General features: G+C 34.0%; 3 protein-coding genes across 6 annotated transcripts; 1 reads left to right on the top strand and 2 right to left on the bottom strand.

Moving 5' to 3' along the window:
• Nucleotides 1-582: 582 nt before the first annotated feature.
• Nucleotides 583-2,202, bottom strand: LOC143618181 (uncharacterized). Of its 4 annotated transcripts, none has more exons than XM_077090484.1 (7): nt 1,833-2,202; nt 1,710-1,756; nt 1,558-1,635; nt 1,374-1,473; nt 1,206-1,280; nt 1,034-1,123; nt 583-949 (listed from the first exon to the last, which is right to left on the bottom strand). In XM_077090484.1, the coding sequence occupies exons 1-6, from the start codon at nt 1,998-2,000 to the stop codon at nt 1,040-1,042; spliced, it is 552 nt and encodes a 183-aa protein (XP_076946599.1). In that variant the 5' UTR covers nt 2,001-2,202; the 3' UTR covers nt 583-949; nt 1,034-1,039. The 4 variants fall into 4 exon arrangements, with proteins under 4 accessions (XP_076946599.1, XP_076946600.1, XP_076946601.1 ...); XM_077090485.1 differs by having other exon boundaries at nt 583-946; XM_077090486.1 differs by having other exon boundaries at nt 583-941.
• A 1,005-nt stretch (nt 2,203-3,207) lies between these two features.
• Nucleotides 3,208-4,605, top strand: LOC143618176 (germin-like protein subfamily 1 member 1). The gene has a single exon (XM_077090479.1). The coding sequence runs from the start codon at nt 3,768-3,770 to the stop codon at nt 4,530-4,532; it is 765 nt and encodes a 254-aa protein (XP_076946594.1). The 5' UTR covers nt 3,208-3,767; the 3' UTR covers nt 4,533-4,605.
• A 3,956-nt stretch (nt 4,606-8,561) lies between these two features.
• LOC143618174 (paired amphipathic helix protein Sin3-like 2) lies at nt 8,562-10,805 on the bottom strand. Its single transcript, XM_077090476.1, has 9 exons — nt 10,648-10,805; nt 10,385-10,565; nt 10,219-10,317; nt 10,045-10,122; nt 9,753-9,897; nt 9,317-9,453; nt 8,964-9,042; nt 8,705-8,901; nt 8,562-8,612 (listed from the first exon to the last, which is right to left on the bottom strand). Exons 1-9 carry the CDS (start codon nt 10,803-10,805, stop codon nt 8,562-8,564), a joined length of 1,125 nt encoding a protein of 374 aa, XP_076946591.1.
• Between the last annotated feature and the right edge of the window lie 1,947 nt (nt 10,806-12,752).

Here is a 12,752-nt window from a genome sequence, read left to right as displayed (position 1 = left end):
ACTAGGTTTTCTCGACAATGTTTAAAATGAGGCAACATATTCGGACGTATTAAGTTGACAACCAAGGAAGAGTGTTATACATATAGTGGCTATCAACAATTATTATAAAAGCACTTATGTTGTTCAAATTTTGTTAAGAGTTGTATACTGATTAGCTTTCGTACCCCCCCCCCCCCCGGGTTGTATCTCATTTGTAAAATACACTCACACCAATGAAATATCTGGATCCTTTTCTCCCTATATTTATTCTTGTTATGCTCTCCTATTAGGCTAGTTTCCCAACACCATTGACATTTCAAATACTTACGAACCTTTTTTATGTTTCAAGTAACTAAGAGGTAAAACCATTTTCGTAATCAACATCTACTCACCACGTCCAAATGCCAGAAAATCTCAAAACGTAGCAACCAAGGGAAATACAAGAAGACATCACAAACTTGACCCTTGTAGTATCATATAAGAGTCGGTTTTATCGAGCCAACATCACGTTGAACTATCGATCAATATTATTGTTCTTTTGCAGACGCTAGGTGTGGCTCACACAAAGCCTGAAACTCGCCTGAAGCATCTTGAAGCTTGAGGCAAGTATAAAGCTGAGTTCTCTACTGAAGTTATGCAATCTTAAAAACATGGAAAGACCATTTGGTGTCACAAAAAAAATGAGCACATAAAGCCAGGCTTGACTATAGGAGTATTATCAAGTAATAAATAAAATGTCTATTTATTTCCTTTTTCCAAACTAAAACTTTTGCTACAGAAAGAAAAGTGAAGTTATTTTACTTACTTACTAGTGGATTCTTTTTTTTCTGAAAATAGAGCTAGCAATATCATACGTTCATCTAAACAAGTTGTTCATAAACCAAACTACAATTTGACGCATAATCAATCCTTCAGACGCATTTTGTGAACCCTAAATCTGTCTCTCATTTCCACTTTTGAGGCTCTGCTACTTGATGATGTATAATATAAATACACGAGTCAGTCAGTCAACCAACCAACTTTATTTTATACAACTAGAAAGATGAGTTATTACCTTATCTCAAGTACTTTTCAGCACCCCTTGCGCCTTTGGCATCGGTTTTGCTTTCTGCCTAACCGTTTTCATCTCAGTGTCTTTTACTTCCTATGCGCAGTAACCACCGACCAGTCAGATGGATTATCAAACTAATAGATGATTTATATATAACTAACAACTGGAATCCTACCTTGGATTTTAAACTAATTAGTTGACTTCTTTCTGCCACTCTAGCGTTTGACTTTTCCTCCAAGTTCTTGAAGAACTGTATGTATCAAAAGTAAAAAAAAAAAAAAAAAAAAGAGTTAATGTGTGGATGGAAACCGAATCAAACACTTTCCCTTGGTGATTATTATACCTCTTTTCGTCTTTCGGATCTCTCTTGACTTTTCAAAGCTACTGAAGTCGGTCCCGCCTTTAGTCGTCTTTCATCGGCCACTCCAACCCCTTTAAGTGACCTGTCCCAGAATATATATGTTAGTGGATGTAAATAAGCATAATAGAAATAAACACAAAAAAAACGATTTTAGTTTTTATTTTACCTGGATGATACAGATTTCCATGTTGGTCCTGATTGAGCTCTTGCAGGATTCATTTTCTCTGCTGCTGCTTTCCTTGATCTACATTAGTTCATCTGCAAAGTTTATACAACAAATAATATGCTCATAAGAAAAGTGAAAAAATTGGCAATTACCTTTCGTTTTCTTTCGATGTATTTTTCCCGGATCTCTTTGCTGGCAGCTATGAAAACAGAAAATGATGAATAATGTGTAAATGAGAGACAGCATCTTGTTATGTATATTAATTAAACTACTACCTGTTTGGGTCCAGAATCAGATGATGGTAATTGGTTAACTCTGTTCTGAAATGTCTTAAAGGCTCGTTTAACAATATCCTTATCTCCCATTTGCTCCATGAATAAAGACCGCCTTCTTGATGAAGTAACCGAAGAAGCCGTGTCAGAATTTACAGAGTTCATACTCATGGATAAATGGAGTGACACGTCTGGTTTCTGAGAAAGATTGATTCTTGTTCTTAGATGATGATGATGGTGCACTTGCCTTCTTTAATGAGCTGGATGTTAAAGTTTCTTTCGGTTTTGATAATCTTGTGGCTGGTGTTTCCGGGGTTTTAGGTGTAAATGATGCTTTGAGTGGGATTTTATTGGGTTGTTTGTTTGATTCTGGTTTCTTACTCTTCTTCTTCTTCAATCCTATAGCATTTTTTTCCTCTTTATTTGGATTAATCTGAAGACCAACAAATTAGTAAAAGAGTGAGTTAATAATACAAGTTTACCGGCCTTTAGAAAGTAAGTGTTGATTATAATTACCTTTTGTGTAATAATTTGTGGAGGGTGTTGTAAATCCACTTGGAAATGCTGTTGTACCAGTTTCATACTTTCCATTTCTCCCATGCTGCATCATTCTCGTACTTTCCAAATGAAGACACTTGAAGTGATGATGATGATTCTTCTTCTCCACCACCCATCTATAATTATTATTTTTATTAATTGGATAATTAATAAGATATTCAATCAATCATGTAAACCACCCTAAGTGAGTTTGTACCTTGTTTTGTGTTTCCACCATTATCCTTTATTTCTTTCTTTGAGATAGATAGATAAGCACCACAGAGAAGACAAGAAGCAGTGGTAAAACAGGAACTTTGAGATTAGAAGAAAAGAAACTACATTATTAATTATTATTATTATTATTATTATTATTATTATGTGAAGAAGACAACAAGAGGGGTTGGTTTGAATGAAACAAGATAGATAAATAGATACATGTGGAGTGTTCCCAATTTTCATATTTAATATTTATCCATCCATCACTTGCTGCTAGGTTTTTTACTTTACTTGTCCTTTTTCTTTCTCTTTCTCTTTCTCAAACATATATAGGATGGATGTTTCATCTTTTTACTACCAAAGTAACTCTCATCAACACAAACACAAAAAGAAATCAAAGAAGGTAAGTGGTAAAGGCATTTTGACAAACATGGGCATCACCCCCAAATCATTGGTGTTGTTACCTGAAAAGGATTCAACCATACCACTTTATTATCTACACATAAAAACAAAGATGATTAATATATAGCTAAACACCACTAAAGTTGTTTCTCATTGCAATTTGTCTAAATTAATAATAATGCCTAAATAGATCAGATCAGCATTCATTTCTCGGGTATGTGGGCCTGGCCCAACCACACGTGACAGATCTCTTCTCCATGGATATATCAATAATTCAACCATTTTTCGTTAATTTAATTATTAGCTTATTTTAAATATACGGACCAACTTAACTATGACGTTACTTGAACACTATATCACATGCTTATGAGTTCAACTGAGCCAAGTAAAGGTCTTCTCATGCTCGACTTGGAACGAGCTCAACTTGGTTCATAAATAATATTATGATATGTGTCAAGTTGGCTCGGCTTGGAAATAAGTCAATTTCAACTTTCAAGCTAGTTTTTCCGAACGAGCTTAGATCATAGTCTCTTTTACGTTAACGATTTAGGACCTTAAAGACATATCCTAGGCACTACAAGCATGTGGGCCGTGGCTCCATGTATAATAAACCAACCAATAAGTTACCTAATGAAACTTATGTTTGACTTCAAAGTTAAACTATGAAACACCATAATGTTTTTCATGATGTTTTAGGTAAGAAATTTAAATCAAATCCTCCCTCCTTCCCTCTATAATATTATCTTGCCTTGTATGTTTCCTTTCCTCGTACTCATATAAATAATGCTCCCAAGTTACTCAATCTCCACTTCCAGATTTAGATACATATATATATTCCCCCTCAACCCCTTGCTAAATAGATTAATTAATCTTCCTACCATGTCAACATACTCTTTATTTTTCTTCTGCTATTCCTTCCTCATCTTTATGAGTCTACGGGTCAAATCTGACCCCGACCCGCTTCAAGACTACTGCATAGCACAACCAAAGGGTTCACAACCACCCTTTTTCGTGAACGGGGCTCCTTGCATTAACCCCGCAGATGCTTCACCTTCTCATTTTACCACCACCGCATTATCCAAGCCCGGGAATACCGCCTCCAACCCCTTGGGGTTCAATGTCACGCTTACAACCATTCAAAACCTCCCTGGAATGAACACCCTTGGGTTAACCATGGCTCGGGTCGATATAGCTGGAAACGGGCTCGTCCCACCTCACACACACCCGCGGGCGTCTGAAGTAACCATTCTCATTAAGGGCTCGCTTCTGGTGGGATTTGTTGACACCTCAAACCGTCTTTTCACTCAACAGTTACGTGAGGGTGACGCGTTTGTTTTCCCAAAGGGTTTGATACACTTTCTGTACAATCTTGATTCAAAGGCTCCGGCTTTTTCGATTTCAGGGCTTACTAGCCAGAACCCGGGTGCACAGCTTGCATCGGCGGCTACATTCACTACAAAACCAAATATTCCTGATGATATCTTGAAAAAGGCATTTCAGATTAATGGACAAGATGTGTCCAGGATACGTAGAAACTTAGGTGGTTAAGAATATCGATATATATATATGTCTACCATTATATTATATATATTATGTTGCATTTCAGATTTCGACTTCTTTTTATTTGCATGCAAAACAAATATATACGAGGAAAGAAAATTGGTTTGTAAAAAAATATTTTTATTTTTAATAAATCAATTCGGGTGATATTGTCGTGTGATTTGTTTTTCTATGGCTAGCTCTATGAATTAATTTTGCTTTTTTAAAGAAGAACTAGTAAATAGGACTTGCGTGTTGGAACGATGGGAGTTGGCGAGTATAATTGATTACATTACAGATCGGTTTTGTTTGGTTCGTTGCGGCCGCACAAACAAAAACAACTAACATTTTAAAATCGGAAATGATTGTATTATTCTTTTAACAATTGATTTTGTAAAAACAACTATCACAACCACAGCCATCTCTCAAGCATGTCATATAGAACCAACTGCTTCAATATTCATATATATTTTACAAATTATATAAAGAAAGTTAAGATGGTTTTATAATTAGTATTGTATGCATATATAGATTTGAATTATTGTTGTTTCAAAATTCCTAATCGGACAAAACATTTTCAATTGAATTCATCTCTATTTTAAGGCTATATATATTTTATCTCTCTAAAAATCAATCTACACTTTGACTCCCTGCCAGTACCGACCACCACCACAGCACAACCTTACCATGTCATAGGGTGTGCTTCGGGGGTTTCAAAGTTTTAAATGTTGACCCGAAATCCAACCCAAACCTTTCACGGTTTTTCGGGTTCGGGTTTGGGTTTTTTCATGGTGGGTTAATCAAGCTTCTAGAATGAAGCAATAGTAGACAAAGTCAAGATACAATATTAGAATCTTAAAGATCAAGTTCTTTAACACTCAACCTCTTTGCCAATAATAACTAACGACATGAACTCATATTAAATAGTGGAATTAGTTATGTTTTTTCAGAACGACATATATTACATTAAACAAAACCAAGGCCACCAACCGACGATTTTTTTCTTGATTTAGGTGGCTTGGAGCAAAAAAAATGTTTTTAGGTATTAAATTTGAATTTAATTGCTTTTAGGTAATCATTCATTTGAGATGGCGAATTACAGGTACACGTAAGCAAGTTTTCCACCTGTGTCTCCAAGTTGGATGCCATGTCAAGATAATACACGTGGAATCCTCTATCTGAGATAGAGGATTACGTTTTACCATCAGGAATTTCATTTTTTTAACTCGTGTCTTTTTTTTTTTAACTCTGGACACGAGTCACAACCCCTGAAATCCTCTATCTCAATTAAAGAATTGTCATACAAAGAATATATGCTTGTTAGGCTCGTGAATGAATTGTATTCATCATTTGAAATCCTCTATCTTAAATAGAGGATTGTCACACAAAAGAATATATACTCGTGAATGAATTCAATTGTATTTAACACTTGGAATTAGGAAATATCATATTCGTCACCATAAAAATGTATTTAGCTTTTTCGTGAATAAAAACTTTCTTCATGTGTGAATTATCGTATTGGACTTTAAAATGTAACTCTAAGAATCCTTCATCTTTCCATTTAAAGATATGATTATAACTATTTTTCAAACATTCTTAATACAAGTTAAATTAACTTTTAATGTCAGCGAATATGTTAAATTTACGTATAGTTAGTCCTTACCGTCAACAATAATTTATCTTCTTGTTGATGAAGAATCATGTTTAGGCGGTTATCTATGAGTGTTTGTAATAAATTATCATTTGAATAATTGTTTTGTGCTTTACATTTTATTGTTTTTAATGTAAATGTATTATATTAAAAATGAAGTGAAGGATTTATAAAATCTATTGTTATTTTATCTCAGCCCCTAACTAACTATACGTAAATTTAGCATATTCGCTGACATTAAAAGTTAAATTTAAATTGTATTAAGAGTGTTTGAATAATAGTTATAGTCATATCTTTAAATGGAAAGATGAAATATTCTTAGAGTTACATTTTAAAGTCCAATACGACAATTATGAAGAAAGGTTTTATTAACGAAAAAGCTAAATACATTTTTATGGTGACGAATAAGATATTTCCTAATTCCAAATGTTAAATACAATTCAATTCAATTCATTCACGAGTATATATTCTTTTGTGTGACAATCCTCTATTTGAGATAGAGGATTTCAAATGATGAATACGATTCATTCACGATTTGTATGACAATCCTCTAATTGAGATAGAGGATTTCAGGGGTTGTGACACGTGTCCAGAGGTAAAAAAAATGAAATTCCATATGGTAACTCCACGAACGATGGTAAAACGTAATCCTCTATCTCAGATAGAGGAGTCCACGTGATGGTAAAACGTAATCCTCTATCTCAGATAGAGGAGTCCACGTGTATTATCTTGACATGGCATCTGACTTGGAGACACAGGTGGAAAACTTGCTTACGTGAACTTGTAATTCCGCCATCTCATATGGAAGATTACCTAAAAGCAATTAAATACAAATTCAATACCTAAAAGCACTTTTTTTTCTCCAAGTCACCTAAATCAGCAAAAAAATCCCAACTGACTAACAAAAAGGCTAGCTAGAGGGGCGCTCAAAAACTACAAAATCGAACCTTCTCCATTTATCCCAATTTAAATCAAAACCTCTTCTATTGGTGAACTTCTGGAGGTTCACAAACACATCCCAGGTAGTACAACTAAGAAAAAGGTGGCGCAAGCCCCAGTCTTGGCGATTTTATGGCGTGCTCGGAACACTCAAGATTGGACCAACATACACAACACACATTTGGCCCATACATTATATTTTGCTTGATTAAAAGGTCTGCAGTCGGCGATATGAACGATAGGGCTCTCCACCCAAACGCATTAACTTTCAATGGAATCCAATAATTCCATTCTAATATACAATCCTAAGGTTGGTCATTTACGTACAACAAATTTTTAACCGACACCATTGAGAAAACCGGAAAACCGGAGAAGATGGCGGAGTTGATGTTTGGAAGACGAAGGAGTTGATTAACCACCATCACGGCGGAGCTGGATTTCATTGGCCTATTTTGAAAATTTTCCTGGCTTTGACTTTTGGGCTTTTGTTGCTTATGTGTTATCCTATCATATCTAAATTCTTTAAACCGGGGCCCAATATGAGAACAAGAAATTGTGTGGGACTTGTTATCGTGTTTGCGAGAACGTTGTTACATACAGTGCGAGTACCTATTACAATTATTAAATTAGATGTAAATTGGAACTAATATAACCAATGGCGAAAACTAAAAAATCCATGGTTTCCCGGTAGAACCCTATTTCGCCCAAGTTGTTTCTAATCCTGATATGGGTATTGGCGCCTTTGATTAAAGAATGTTCTCCATTAGGCTACTATCAATTAAGTTGATGTCAATTTTCTTATTCTTTCGTTCATGGAAGTACGTATTAAATACAAACAAATAAATGTTTAAAAGGACGGACGACATTGCATTTTCTGCATGCAGCTTACATACAATACATACATATAAATATATAATGATATAATGTGACCCGTAGAATATGCTAGCTCGTTATCCCGTTTATTTAGTTGTTGGGTCGGTGTTTATGTTTGGTTTGTTTTGGGTTAGTTAAGTGGCGTTGTTTGTCTGGGCCTTGGGCCAACAAACAAACCGAACCAGGCTATAGTTGATTAATTAGTCTGATCAAGAATTAATATATATATGTACAACTAAGTCATCCTTTCTAGTCACTCACTCGATCATGTGCAAAGTAGCAGCTAGCATGCATCTTTTGGATCCTTCCTGTCATTGTATATGCTGCAAACTACCTAGCTATTTCAAACCTGATATACGTACAACTAATTATCTATATAAACAATTAATTAAGAATAAACTTAAGGAAACTCACTATTATATATAACAACCATATGCATTTATGTAAACTCACACGTACAGTACGTACCCATCCTAAAGCCTATCTTATTTATTCATATATGCATACATACATAAGTTCTGTTTTAACACCAAAGGATGATCACTCTTATTACACATGACACAGTAAGTGATCTTTCAACACTTGCTTATCCTTCTCCTTTTTTGAGTTGCTCCAGGAACAATAAACTGCATCATACAAATATCCATTAATCGAAGAGAATAACCGAGAAATTAAAGTGCAAAACTAGAAGTCAACTATGCAGGTACTAATTAATTACATCACAAGGAATTAGTCGGCAACTTGGAGTGCGGTTAGGTTCACGAACTGGTTTCGCCTTATTCTTGTCTTTATTTGACAATATTAGAGATCGCTTAGTTCCGGGAGCAAGTAAAATTTCCCTTTTACTTCTTCCTTTTTCATTTAGTGCTTCATCTTCTTTTGCTTTATCTAGATTGAGATACGAAGTCTTCAAATCTGAGAACGTACATATTTTAAATATATAGGCGAACAAGACTAGTTATATAATGGTTACGTACCAATCTTCGTGATTCCTTGGTGTATAACTTTATTAAATGCTTCCATAAGGTCTGGGTGAGCTCCAAGTAAATCTTTTACCTAATAAACAAGAAACTTCAGAAAGTTATAACTAAATGCATGTTTAGCATGGAAAGTTGAGGGTAGAGTTACAATAATGCATGTTTAACATATTCAATGAATTATATCCTTCCAAAGAAGTAAATTTACATTATTTATTTGAAAAAAAAAATAAATTTAAGAACTTATACAACAAAAGTAATCGTACGTCTCAATGACTGATCTACAGAAAATGCATATATACTGTTCAACCGTCATATGGATATGAAAGATGATTATAGGAATTCATAATTACCAGCGCATTGAGTTGTAATCGACTTATGTTTCCTGAGTGATAGCACTTGATGCACTTCAGATAGCTTTGGTAGTCTTCGGTTTGATATAGCCGTTCCTTTACCTTCGCATTGAGAGTAAACACTTGCTCATGCATATCTGCAAAAACACATATATAGATTATAAGAATCATAATTAAAGATAAAAATTGAAAGAACTACAGATATAGTTTAGCATGGAACAAATTTGCACTCTATCAAAAATTCAAGAAGTCTATTTAATTTTCTGCTGTATTGTTGTTGCACATATCACAAATCTGTAACATCTGCACAGACAGACAGGAGAATGTTTATGTGCATTTAATAGTTCAGAGGTACATACTATATGTATATAATTAAGTGAAACCAATGCAGTAGTAAAGCAATTAATTTCAGTATTCTAAATAGGGAAATATATACCTTGAGGAAATCCACTCATAACAGTTTCTTCAAGTAATATAGGAGCAACACGTTTTTTGATGGGCAGAATATTTAGTTTTTCACTTGTCTTTTTTTCTTTCTCATCATCATGTCTAGGCGGCTCGGAACCTGAAGCAATCGTTGCCTGGCAAGAAATAATTTTTAATACAAAAACATGCATCAGTTATAAATTATGCGCGCTTTTATTACACGTGATGTTGGAATAGCTAGGAAAGGAAAGTTTCATTGATATATGATATTGGCAAGTGAAAGAGCTAGGGTGAATATATACGTTTTCAGAATGCGCAAGAGAAGATAGGCTGTTGAACTCCTTAAGCAGATCTTTATGGTCATGAAAAAGATAAGTAATCTGAAACAATTAAGATGGTAAATTATGTTATAATTAGAAATAGCAGCTAGCGGCATAAAGACCACACAAGTATTTGGTGAAGACGTATATATGTACCACTTGACGGGTCTCAGAGACCGTCCTCTGTCCCAGTTTATACCACTTCAAAATACGAATAAGGCAGTTGTAAAGATGTTCATCATCTTGAAGTTTCATCTGCAAGAAAATAGTCAGTATGTTTTTTCTATATATATATGGTTATGGTTGGTGTAGGTGATGGTACCTTAACATTTCGTGTAAACTGCAGTAATGCATCAAACAGTCTTGTGTTTTTAATTACTTGAGGGAATATGATTTGTTGTCTTTGTGGAATAAAGGCGTTAAAAAGCGGAAGCAGCAGGAGTTGTTGATGAGCTACTTCGCATAGTTTGATAACCTTTTCTTTGACAACTGACACGCCGATCCTACAAGTGAACATATACAGAAAAAGAACAATCTTAAATATATATATAAACGAAACATTTAAATGCTAAGCAAGCAACCAACCTAGTAGCATTGTAGTCCTTGAGGATATCAATAAAGTGATCATAGTGTTGGGGTGTCAAGGTTTCTTTAAATTTGTCGAGACACTGCTGGGCATCAGAAACTGTCCAAGCTAATTTGCCTTGAAAGAGTATCCTGAATTGCACAAGATTATTATACATATATATAAATCAGAATTCACTTTCTGACCAAATTCAACAAATTACCTACCAGAATCTCAATAGTACGTACGTTAAACACACAATTAAAATCATACATAGCTTTAATTTTATTATTTCATATTTATTTTTAATTTTAAAAGAAGCACTTACTATTAATAGTAAATGACAATAATAATAATAATAAATGAGTTTGAAATATATATATATATATATATATATGATGACGTATATAGAGACCGACCACCGCTAGGTAGCCAAGGTAGCAAATGAATTGACAGTTGAGAAATTAAAAAGAAAGATGAAGAATGAAATGAATCTAATGGAGCGAGCATACGGTGATGATCCAATATCTGCTACTGCTGCTGCAGTAAGGTTGGGGGTACTACTGCCGCTAATCACACCATCGCCAACTGCATATATATATATATATATATGTATCAACAAATTTAATTAATTAACAAACACATCATAAAATGAAGCTAGCAAAAGACAGAGAATTAGAAGACGAACGAACCCCTTAACCGATCACCCGTCCTCATTTAATATATTCTGCAAATGATAAATATATAGTTAATTAATTAGCAGATTTGAGGTTTCCAAAAGCATATGATCAATCTCAAATTAATATTGATGAATCTTACACTTGATATATATTAATTCGTCTCGGAATCGGAATGAATGTGTGTACTGTGGCCGCTAGCTGAATGTGTGTTGTTTAGTTTAGTAGTGGATATTCAATCTGGAGTAGTGTGTGTTAATTTGTGCATGTATGTATATATTTAGCAGAAAGAAAGAGAGAGAAGGTGGTGGTGATGAGTCTTTACAAGTCGTGACGTACGTACTAAATTAATGGACCCAGGGGTAAAACTGTCTTTACCCGCCGTGATCTTCATCTCATCTCAATTTACATTTCCTTCGATCGAGTTTAATTAGGGCCTCACTCACTTTATTAGTAGCTAGCTAGCTAGCTACATAAATATGTCGGCTATTGATATACAAGAGAGCGCGGGTTTTTTGGAGAGACGTTCGTTTTCATGCATTGACATCTGTCAGACAAGGATTTCCAAAGTTATATTTCCACTGATAGGGCAAAGCCAAGGCGGCGGTGACGTGGAAGGAAAAAAGAACATCCATTGGATCGATATGTGCTTGCTTATAGAACGTGATTCAAGCTTCAAACAAGTAACCAAAAAATAATAATATAAGGAACCAAGCCTAGTTAATAAATGAAACTCGATTTAAGTTATTTGAAATCTAGATACGATACACGGAAGTTTATTTCAAGTGATAAAAGTTTAACTTGTTACCATAGTAAATGGAACTCGCAATGAGTTCCAAAGTAAGTTTATAGTATTTTTTATATTCCCATTTGTTAATTTTACTTTCTTAAGAAAGTTAAGATAATCTAAATAAAGATAATCAAATGTAACTATTGTTTTTATTTACCAAAAGCGATACAAGTGGGATCGACTTTACTAGAGTATCCAAATCTTCAAACCACTAGACCACAAGTAAAAGATTTGGATTATGATTTGTTAATAGCTTTTTAAGAACTACATTATTTATATACTCAATATTTTCAACCTTAAATTACTATAATATTGAAGTGAGTTAGAAAAATTTATCATATTTTTATTATTAATTTATTATATAAAATGGTCTTTAGCTTAATGATATTATTGTGTTGAATAAAAATGTATCTATTAAAGTGACGATGGTTCAGTCCCATAATAAAAAAAATGTGAATTTAAGTGTAATTAGAGAGTGTATGAGATTTAGTTTAATAAAAATGTTTTCTTTTTGTTTTTCTTATATATATTTTTGAAGCATTCCATCATTAGTTTTTCATTTTTTAATATCGACTACCATCAAGGAGAAAACTCATTATTGTAGAAAAATTCCATCGAGTTAAGTTTCAAACTCAAAACATCTTAAGCCGTAATCATG

This window comes from Bidens hawaiensis, unplaced genomic scaffold (assembly GCF_021521415.1).
Source record: "Bidens hawaiensis isolate Kalapana, Puna unplaced genomic scaffold, B.hawaiensis_p1.1 tig00064666_1, whole genome shotgun sequence".
Taxonomy (NCBI): Eukaryota; Viridiplantae; Streptophyta; class Magnoliopsida; order Asterales; family Asteraceae; genus Bidens; species Bidens hawaiensis.
The sequence above is the reverse complement of the archived record's forward strand: the minus strand, read 5'-3'. Positions and strand labels throughout refer to the sequence as shown.

What these genes read in the sequence shown, in the direction of transcription:
- LOC143618181 (XM_077090483.1), bottom strand. Translation starts at nt 2,000, where the DNA reads ATGAGTATGAACTCTGTAAATTCTGACACGGCTTCTTCGGTTACTTCA. An exon ending in CTGATTCTGGACCCAAACAG is followed by an intron (nt 1,757 to 1,832) that starts GTAGTAGTTTAA and finishes CTGTTTTCATAG; the next exon opens with CTGCCAGCAAAGAGATCCGG. An exon ending in ACATCGAAAGAAAACGAAAG is followed by an intron (nt 1,636 to 1,709) that starts GTAATTGCCAAT and finishes GAACTAATGTAG; the next exon opens with ATCAAGGAAAGCAGCAGCAG.
- LOC143618176 (XM_077090479.1), top strand. Translation starts at nt 3,768, where the DNA reads ATGCTCCCAAGTTACTCAATCTCCACTTCCAGATTTAGATACATATAT.
- LOC143618174 (XM_077090476.1), bottom strand. Translation starts at nt 10,805, where the DNA reads ATGTATAATAATCTTGTGCAATTCAGGATACTCTTTCAAGGCAAATTA. An exon ending in CTCTTGCGCATTCTGAAAAC is followed by an intron (nt 9,898 to 10,044) that starts GTATATATTCAC and finishes ATTTCTTGCCAG; the next exon opens with GCAACGATTGCTTCAGGTTC. An exon ending in CCAAGGAATCACGAAGATTG is followed by an intron (nt 8,902 to 8,963) that starts GTACGTAACCAT and finishes GTACGTTCTCAG; the next exon opens with ATTTGAAGACTTCGTATCTC.